This window comes from Acanthochromis polyacanthus, chromosome 12 (assembly GCF_021347895.1).
Source record: "Acanthochromis polyacanthus isolate Apoly-LR-REF ecotype Palm Island chromosome 12, KAUST_Apoly_ChrSc, whole genome shotgun sequence".
Lineage (NCBI taxonomy): Eukaryota > Metazoa > Chordata > Actinopteri > Pomacentridae > Acanthochromis > Acanthochromis polyacanthus.
This window is the reverse complement of record NC_067124.1, coordinates 38018269-38029328: the sequence shown is the minus strand read 5'-3', so window position 1 is coordinate 38029328 and position 11060 is coordinate 38018269. Positions and strand designations below refer to the sequence as shown.

Here is an 11060-nt window from a genome sequence, read left to right as displayed (position 1 = left end):
CAGTGTTTAAAGTTAACTTGTCAGGTGAATGTATGTTTTTCAGTAACATTGTGAGGACTTTATATAAGTTTAATCTGAACACTTCATCAGTTTCCTGTATTTCCGGTTGCGTGGTGACGCAGCTCCACCTGGTGGCAGCTTCCGGATGCTGCATGATGATCACATGACCTCCTCTGGCGTCACATGACCGCTGTGAGGGAAGCAGAGCTCAGTGAAACGCTGGAATGACGCATTGGACCGAAGCGAGGTGACAGCTGAGAGTAAATAAAGCAACAAACTTACCTGTGGAGTTTCTGACATCAGGATCCTCCAGGTGAGACTCTGGATCACGTGACAGGAGCGCGCGAGGAGGCAGTTTATGAGTTTCCTGGTTGTGCAGATAAAATGTCTTCTTCTTCTGTGGTTCTGGTTCTGCTCTTCGTCTCAGCCCCTCTGGTCCTGTCTGCAGGTAAACACACAAACTCACCTTCTACTTCCTGTTTGAGCAGAAAAGTCACCTTTTCTTCTTCTACCTCCAGGAAGCAGTAAATGCATCTCCAGGAGCTTTGGCCACGACTCAGTGGTCTGTGAGTGTAACTCTACCTATTGCGACTCGGTCGGCTCGGTCCAGCTGCCACCAGTGGGTCGGTTCTCCTCCTACCTGAGCAGCATGGAGGGCAGCAGGCTGGAGGCCAGAGAGGGGCAGGTCCAGAAGAACAGCAGCGGGACAGGTGAGTCCAGATGAACAGATCAGGACAGGTGAGTCCAGGTGAACAGGTGTTTCTGGTGTTCCAGGTGCAGACCATCTGTCCTCTGGTTCTGTTCCAGGTCTCAGGCTGACTCTGGCCTCCTACCAGAAGTACCAGAAGATCCGAGGGTTCGGAGGCTCCATGACGGACGCTGCTGCCATCAACATCCTGTCGCTTTCTGCTGCTTCTCAGGATCAGCTGCTGAGGCAATATTTCTCCCCAGAAGGTACCGGATGTTATCAAAACTACTCATAGCCATGAAAAATTACAAACTATAGTCAGCTTTTATTTGACCAACAGGTTTCTTCTGGCTGGAAATGACATAAACAAGTGATTAAAGGCGGTAAAACATCATGTTAGAGATGTCAGTCATGCATTTTAGCTGTTTCTATATTATTTTTTACATTTCTACTAAAACTGCCATGTCCAAAATGATTCATACCACTTGATAATGGCACCAGCTCTTGAGAGAATGCAGATTTGAAGGGCTACTTTCCACCATGTTCTAGAGCGTTCTAATCCACCATGAACATCGTGTTGGGGATGTAAACAATGAATTTTGACTGTTTCTCTATTTTTTAATGTCCAAAATGATTCATCCTCTTTGAAATTTTCACATTTTTTCGTCTTGAAACATGTCTAAAATTCATTAAAATGATCAGAAATTATTCAAAATTGTCCAAAAGGACCCCGACCTGTCAGAACCGACTTGACGCTGATCCAAAATGAGTTTAAAAAAATTAAATGCTTTGAATTACTCAGAATTGTGCAAAATGACTCAAAACTGTCTCAAAAGACCCAAAATGACCTAAAGCCTGTCCAGAATGAATGAAACTGTTAAAATGCTTTGAAACTTGTTCAGATTGACTCAAAATTGTCCAACTCGACTAAAAAAGTGTTGAAAATGACTTCAAGTTGCCCAAAGGAAGTCAAAATCTGTCCTAAAGGACTCAAAATTGCCAAAAACGACTGTCAGTCTGTCCAAAATGTCTTGAAACGTGTCTAAAATTAATTAAAAATGATTCAGAATTGCCCAAAAGAACCCAAACCTGTTGGAACCGACTTGAAACTGGTCCAAAATGAGTTATAAAATGATCTACAATGCTTTGAAACTGGTTCAGAATGACTCAAAACTTGCTCAAAGGGGCTCAAAATGACAAATATCCTGGGAAATTGTTTCTGATTGTTTGTCTCTCTGCAGGAATCGGCTACAGCGTGGTTCGTGTCCCGATGGCCAGCTGTGATTTCTCCACCCGTCTGTACACCTACGCAGACTCACCTGGAGACTACAGCCTGGACAACTTCACTCTGGCAGCCGAGGACGTCCACATGAAGGTTTCTGTCTTTATTCTGATATTTTACAGTCTGGAGGCTCTTTATGGTCCAGAAATCTGTAGTTTTTAGCCCGATTACTGCACCAGTTTTCTGTTGTTTCTGAGGAACGCTGCACAAATCACCCCAGATTTTGATAAAATTCGTCCATTTTAAGCTTAGATTTGGTTAATTTTCCTGATGGAACTGAAAGTAGCGCGTGATTATTTCAAAGATTATCTAAAAACTGGAATTTCAGAGATTTTTTCTGTTTTTGCAGTTTCTGGCTCTGATTAACGGTGCATTTTTGCCTTTTAAATGCGCTGGCAGGTTTTGAGTTTCAGAGCATTAACGCATGATTTTTAACGCAGAATTAAATTTGTCCATGTTTGTGGATATTTGTCAAAAAGTGCTTTGAGTTGTCTGAACGTGATCTGGAATGAGTTAGAAATTGCCTAACATTACTCAAAATTTGTCAATAATTGTTGAAATTTGTCCAAATTAACACAAAATCTGGCCCAAATAAGTTAAAATGTCATAAACGTCTCAAAGTTTGTCCAAAATGACTTGAAAATGACTCAAAAATGGTCCAAAATGGCTTCAAATTTGTTTAAGTTTGTTTAATTTCCCCCAAAATTACTTTGAATTGTCTGAAGGTGATGTGGAATGAGTTAGAAGTTGTGTAAAAATTGTTCAAATGTTGTCCAGAATGACTTGAAATGTGTTCAGTTTTGGTGAAACTTGAATGAAGACTCAATATTTATTCAGTTTGTCCAAAGTGACTCAAAATCAGTCCAGATTGACGCTAGCCTAGCCACGCTACACCCATGTTTCTGACGGCACAAGGGTCTAGGGACGCTCGACAGGGAGGGAGGCGGGCTAAAAGGTTGTCTATCAAATCACTCTGCAGCAACTGGGTAGGTATACAACCAATCAGCGCAACGAATAGGCTCCTAGAGCGCCAGAAATCAGAGGATGAGGGAGTTCGGTGAAGCCTTATTTATACAGTCAATGGGTGAAGCTCAAGTATATTACAGACATGTTAACAGAAAGATTATTCAGAGTCGGTGCTAATGGAGCTCAACGACTGTTGTCGTTTTTGTTGTCGACCCTGGCAGAGAATTAAATTCGTTGCTGTGGGTTGTCTAGCGCGGCTAGGCTAGCTGTTTCCGGTTGTTTCTGTCAGAATCGTCACACCTCTGTCGTCACTTAGTTACGCCCGCCTTCTGACTCTACACTTCATGGTGATTCGTCTGGCCAGTTTAAGGAGCATCCAACCTCGAGCCTTATGGAGGGTAACTAGACCCACCCTGGCAGAGAATTAAATTCATTGCCGTGGGTTGTCTAGCGCGGCTAGGCTAGATTGACTCCAGATTTGTTTTAAATGACTCAAAACTTGTGCAAATTGACTCGATTTGTTCAAATTTACTGAAAATTCATCCCAAAAAAGTTAAAACGGTCAAAAAATGGCAACAAATCTGAATAAAACTATCATTTTTTTAATTTCAGACATGCTACAGTAAAGACAAAAGATGACGAAACAAAACCTAGTTTTGGATTTGCTTTAGTTGCTAAACTTTTCTGTTTCCTGTTTGCATTTAATTCCTCTTTAGAAACTCCAGACATGTTTCCTGTCCCACATTATCATCGTTTTGTGCATTCACTTTTAAAAGTATTAATCGTTGTTCTCATTTTGACACCAACTTCACCCCACAGATCAGAATATTAGACCAACAGCTTCAGAGCTTTATTTATTTATACGTATTTTTCTTGCGTTTTAATAAAACATCTGTGTTTTTGTCCTTCCTCAGATTCCTCTCCTGCAGAGAGCCCAGGCTTTATCTCCTGGTCGTCTATCACTGCTGGCCAGTGCCTGGAGCGCCCCCGCCTGGATGAAGACCAACGGTGCTCTGACAGGAAAAGGTTCTCTGAAGGGGCAGCCGGGGGGCAAAGAGCACAAAGCCTGGGCTCAGTATTACGTCAGGTGAGTCCAGCTGCTTCACCCCAGCGGAAAATCAGAGTTTAAAACCGGAGAAAATCATTTTTAAAAGTTCCCTCTCAGATTCCTGGAGGAATATTCCAAACACAACCTGAGCTTCTGGGCCGTGACGACAGGAAACGAGCCCTCTGCTGGACGGATGACGAACTACAGGTGTTTATTCGTCTCATCATATGATTCTTTAGATCAGGGATGTCGAACTCATTCCACAAAGGGCCGGTGTGGCTGCAGGTTTTTGTTCCAACTAAGCAGCATCTCACCAGACCTGACTCATTTAATCAACCGATCTCAGTCTCCAGACAGGTGATTGGTCAGACTGTGTGCTGTAGATATGTTGGAACTAAATGCTGTAGCCTAGAGCACACAGTCTGACCAATCACCTGTCTGGAGACTGAGAGACTGATTAAATGAGTCAGGTCTGGTGTGATGCTGCTTAGTTGGAACAAAAACCTGCAGCCACACCGGCCCTTTGTGGAATGAGTTTGACATCCCTGCTTTAGATGATTTTTTTTTTTACTGAGGCTTGTGTTCTCGTCGCTGCAGTTTCCAGGCTCTGGGCTTCACCGCTGAGGAGCAGAGGGACTGGGTGTCTCTGGATCTGGGCCCGGCTCTCCACGCCTCGCCCTTCCCCAAAACCCACATCCTGATCCTGGATGACAACCGCCTGCTGCTGCCCTACTGGGCCAGAGTGGTGAGTTCAAGGACGGAGTAGGGAGGATGGGGAAAAGTATGGTTTACTGCAGAGAAGAGAGCAGGAAACTCTGCATAGATCAGGAAGTCGAAACTCCATCATTCAGTGCATTATAATACAATATAACAATTAACATAATAAAGGACACTTTGTAAGGTTGAGGTATTTAGATAATGTCTGTAGTATATCCCAAAAAATGCTCTAACATTTAAAAAAAACAGATGAAGACAACAGTTCATTTAATGATATTTACTGGATGGAATGGAATCATTGAAATGCATCAATCTTGTCACAAAGGTCTCATGACAAAATCTGCTGGGTCAAAAATATATATATATACACCAATTTCAATTAGTTTTGATTATGTATAAAGCTGTATTAATCAGATTTCCTTGGTTTCAGAACCTCTTAACTTCTCAAGAGTGATTACAGTCAACTTCAGCTGCTGATTCCTCAGATTTAAATAGAACCAATTTGATTACTAAATACCTGCAGATACTGGTTTTTCACCTTCACTCTGTGTTATTCTAACTCTTGTTTCCTCTCCAGGTCCTGAGTGACATCCATGCGGGTCGCTACATCCACGGTGTTGCGGTCCACTGGTACCTGGATGGTGTGGTTCCAGCCGACATCAGTCTGGGCATCACCCACAGCCTTTATCCAGAATATTACCTGTTCGCTACCGAGGCCTGCGCTGGCTGGAGCCCTCTGGACCGAGGGGTGAAGCTGGGGAGCTGGGACAGAGCTGAACAATATGCTCATGACATCATCCAGGTGAGTCAACTTCTGCAGGTTTCCAGACTGAAGTCTATAAAACTGCCTGCAGGCCTTTAACATGATTTTGGACGAAATTCTCAACTGACGTTTTTGTGATATTTTGGACGACATACTAAACTATGACATTTTTTTTCACATTTTGGACGACATACGAAACTACGATGTTTTAGTGACATTTTGGACGACATACTAAATTATGACGTTTTTACCTCATTTTGGACAAAATACAAAACTATGACGTTTTTGGGGACATTTTGGACCACATGCTAAACTATGACGTTTTTACCTCATTTTGGACAACATACGGCGTTTTTGGTGACATTTTGCATGACATACTGAACTATGACGTTTTTGGTGAGATTTTGCATGACATACTAAACTGTGATGTTTTAGTGACATTTTGGACGACATACTAAACTATGATGTTTTTGGTGACTTTTGGACGACATACAAAACTATGACGTTTTTGGTCACATTTTGGACGACATACTAAACTATGACGTTTTTACCTCACTTTGGACGACATACAAAACTATGACGTTTTTGGTGACATTTTGGACCACATGCTAAACTATGACGTTTTTACCTCATTTTGGACGACATACTAAACAATGACGTTTTTGGTGACTTTTAGACGACATACTAAACTATGACGATTTTACCTCATTTGACGTTTTTAGTGACATTTTGGACGACATACTAAACTGTGACGTTTTTGGTGACATTTTGGACCACATGCTAAACTATAACGTTTTTACCTCATTTTGGACGACATACTAAACTAAGGCGTTTTTGGTGACATTTTGCACGACATACTAAACTATGACGTTTCAGTGACATTTTGGACGACAATACTAAACTATGACATTTTTGGTGAGATTTTGCATGACATACTAAACTATGACGTCTTTGGTCACATTTTGGACGACATACTAAACTATGACGTTTTTGGTGACTTTTGGACGACATACTAAACTATGATGTTTTTGGTGACTTTTGGACGACATACTAAACTATGATGTTTTTGGTGACTTTTGGACGACATACTAAACTATGACGTTTTTACCTCATTTTGGACGACATACAAAACTATTACGTTTTTGGTGACATTTTGGACCACATGCTAAACTATAACGTTTTTACCTCATTTTGGACGACATACTAAACTAAGGCGTTTTTGGTGACATTTTGCACGACATACTAAACTATAACGTTTCAGTGACATTTTGGACGACAATACTAAACTATGACATTTTTGGTGAGATTTTGCATGACATACTAAACTATGACGTTTTTGGTCACATTTTGGACGACATACTAAACTATGACGTTTTTGGTGACTTTTGGACGACATACTAAACTATGATGTTTTTGGTGACTTTTGGACGACATACTAAACTATGACGTTTTTACCTCATTTTGGACGACATACAAAACTATGACGTTTTTGGTGACATTTTGGACCACATGCTAAACTATGACGTTTTTACGTCATTTTGGACAACATACTAAACTAAGGCGTTTTTGGTGAGATTTTGCACGACATACTAAACTATGACGTTTTTGGTAAGATTTTGCATGACATACTAAACTATGACGTTTTTGGTCACATTTTGGACGACATACTAAACTATGACGTTTTTGATGACTTTTGGACGACATACTAAACTATGATGTTTTTGGTGACTTTTGGACGACATACTAAACTATGACGTTTTTACCTCATTTTGGACGACATACAAAACTATGACGTTTTTGGTGACATTTTGGACCACATGCTAAACTATAACGTTTTTACCTCATTTTGGACAACATACTAAACTATGACGTTTTTGGTGACATTTTGGACGACATACTAAACTATGACGTTTTTACCTCATTTTGGACGACATCCTAAACTATGACGTTTTTGGTTACTTTTAGACGACATACTAAACTGTGATGTTTTAGTGACATTTTGGACAACATGCTAAGTTATGACGTTTTAGTGACATTTTGGATGACACACTAAACGATGGCGTTTTTGGTGAGATTTTGCATGACATACTAAACTATGACGTTTTGGGATGTTTTGGACGACATACTAAACTATGACGTTTTTGTGGCATTTTGGACGACATACTAAACTATGACGTTTTTGGTGACATTTTGGACGACATACTAAACTATAACGTTTCAGTGACATTTTGGACGACAATACCAAACGATGACATTTTTGGTGAGATTTTGCATGACATACTAAACTATGACGTTTTTGGTCACATTTTGGACGACATACTAAACTATGACGTTTTTGGTGACATTTTGGACGACATACTAAACTATGACGTTTTTGGTGACATTTTGGACGACATACTAAACTATGACGTTTTTGGTGACATTTTGGACCACATGCTAAACTATAACGTTTTTACCTCATTTTAGACGACACACTAAACTAAGGCGTTTTTGGTGACATTTTGCACGACATACTAAACTATAACGTTTCAGTGACATTTTGGACGACAATACTAAACGATGACATTTTTGGTGAGATTTTGCATGACATACTAAACTATGACGTTTTTGGTCACATTTTGGACGACATACTAAACTATGACGTTTTTACCTCATTTTGGACGACATACAAAACTATGACGTTTTTGGTGACTTTTGGACGACATACTAAACTATGACGATTTTACCTCATTTGACGTTTTTAGTGACATTTTGGACGACATACTAAACTGTGACGTTTTTGGTGACATTTTGGACCACATGCTAAACTATAACGTTTTTACCTCATTTTGGACGACATACTAAACTAAGGCGTTTTTGGTGACATTTTGCACGACATACTAAACTATAACGTTTCAGTGACATTTTGGACGACAATACTAAACGATGACATTTTTGGTGAGATTTTGCATGACATACTAAACTATGACGTTTTTGGTCACATTTTGGACGACATACTAAACTATGACGTTTTTACCTCATTTTGGACGACATACAAAACTATGACGTTTTTGGTGACTTTTGGACGACATACTAAACTATGACGATTTTACCTCATTTGACGTTTTTAGTGACATTTTGGACGACATACTAAACTGTGACGTTTTTGGTGACATTTTGGACCACATGCTAAACTATAACGTTTTTACCTCATTTTGGACGACATACTAAACTAAGGCGTTTTTGGTGACATTTTGCACGACATACTAAACTATAACGTTTCAGTGACATTTTGGACGACAATACTAAACTATGACATTTTTGGTGAGATTTTGCATGACATACTAAACTATGACGTTTTTGGTGACTTTTGGACGACATACGAAACTGTGATGTTTTAGTGACATTTGGACGACATACTAAATTATGACGTTTTTACCTCATTTTGGACGAAATACAAAACTATGACATTTTTGGTGACATTTTGGACGACATACTAAACTATGACGTTTTTACCTCACTTTGGACGACATACAAAACTATGACGTTTTTGGTGACATTTTGGACCACATGCTAAACTATGACGTTTTTGGTGACTTTTGGACGACATACTAAACTGTGACGTTTTTACCTCATTTTGGACGACATACTAAACTATGACATTTTTGGTGAGATTTTGCATGACATACTAAACTATGACGTTTTTAGTGACTTTTGGACGACATACGAAACTATGACGTTTTACCACATTTTGGACGACATGCTAAACTATGACGTTTTTGGTTACTTTTAGACGACATACTAAACTGTGATGTTTTAGTGACATTTTGGACAACATGCTAAGTTATGACGTTTTAGTGACATTTTGGACGACATACTAAACTTTGACGTTTTTGGTGACTTTTGGACGACATACTAAACTATGACGCTTTTACCTTATTTTGGGCGACATGCTAAACTATGACGTTTTTGGTGACTTTTGGACGACGTACTAAACTATGATGTTTTTGTGATATTTTGGACAACATGCTAAGTTATGACGTTTTAGTGACATTTTGGATGACATACTAAACGATGGCGTTTTTGGTGAGATTTTGCATGACATACTAAACTATGACGTTTTTGGTGACATTTTGGACCACATGCTAAACTATAACGTTTTTACCTCATTTTGGACAACATACTAAACTATGACGTTTTTGGTGACATTTTGGACGACATACTAAACTATGACGTTTTTACCTCATTTTGGACGACATCCTAAACTATGACGTTTTTGGTTACTTTTAGACGACATACTAAACTGTGATGTTTTAGTGACATTTTGGACAACATGCTAAGTTATGACGTTTTAGTGACATTTTGGATGACATACTAAACGATGGCGTTTTTGGTGAGATTTTGCATGACATACTAAACTATGACGTTTTGGGATGTTTTGGACGACATACTAAACTATGACGTTTTTGTGGCATTTTGGACGACATACTAAACTATGACGTTTTTGCTGACATTTTGGACCACATGCTAAACTATAACGTTTTTACCTCATTTTAGACGACACACTAAACTAAGGCGTTTTTGGTGACATTTTGCACGACATACTAAACTATAACGTTTCAGTGACATTTTGGACGACAATACTAAACGATGACATTTTTGGTGAGATTTTGCATGACATACTAAACTATGACGTTTTTGGTCACATTTTGGACGACATACTAAACTATGACGTTTTTACCTCATTTTGGACGACATACAAAACTATGACGTTTTTGGTGACTTTTGGACGACATACTAAACTATGACGATTTTACCTCATTTGACGTTTTTAGTGACATTTTGGACGACATACTAAACTGTGACGTTTTTGGTGACATTTTGGACCACATGCTAAACTATAACGTTTTTACCTCATTTTGGACGACATACTAAACTAAGGCGTTTTTGGTGACATTTTGCACGACATACTAAACTATAACGTTTCAGTGACATTTTGGACGACAATACTAAACTATGACATTTTTGGTGAGATTTTGCATGACATACTAAACTATGACGTTTTTGGTGACTTTTGGACGACATACGAAACTGTGATGTTTTAGTGACATTTGGACGACATACTAAATTATGACGTTTTTACCTCACTTTGGACGAAATACAAAACTATGACATTTTTGGTGACATTTTGGACGACATACTAAACTATGACGTTTTTACCTCACTTTGGACGACATACAAAACTATGACGTTTTTGGTGACATTTTGGACCACATGCTAAACTATGACGTTTTTGGTGACTTTTGGACGACATACTAAACTGTGATGTTTTAGTGACATTTTGGACGACATACTAAACTATGACGTTTTTGGTGACTTTTGTACGACATACTAAACTATGATGTTTTTGGTGACATTTTGGACGACATACTAAATTATGACGTTTTTACCTCATTTTGGACAAAATACAAAACTATGACGTTTTTGGGGACATTTTGGACCACATGCTAAACTATGACGTTTTTACCTCATTTTGGACAACATACGGCGTTTTTGGTGACATTTTGCATGACATACTGAACTATGACGTTTTTGGTGAGATTTTGCATGACATACT

General features: G+C 39.1%; 1 protein-coding gene across 10 annotated transcripts in view; it reads left to right on the top strand.

The window, feature by feature from the left end:
- The first annotated feature begins 172 nt into the window (after nt 1-172).
- gba (glucosidase, beta, acid) overlaps nt 173-11060 on the top strand; it is a 28166-nt gene continuing 17278 nt past the window's right edge. For all 10 annotated transcript variants that reach the window (XM_051957107.1, XM_051957108.1, XM_051957109.1 and 7 more), the window contains exons 1-8: nt 173-448; nt 519-710; nt 808-954; nt 1930-2063; nt 3851-4023; nt 4102-4191; nt 4582-4729; nt 5279-5503. In XM_051957107.1, the coding sequence (XP_051813067.1) occupies nt 385-448; nt 519-710; nt 808-954; nt 1930-2063; nt 3851-4023; nt 4102-4191; nt 4582-4729; nt 5279-5503 (1173 nt within the window). In that variant the 5' untranslated portion in view covers nt 173-384. The remainder of the gene's footprint in view (nt 449-518; nt 711-807; nt 955-1929; nt 2064-3850; nt 4024-4101; nt 4192-4581; nt 4730-5278; nt 5504-11060) is intronic.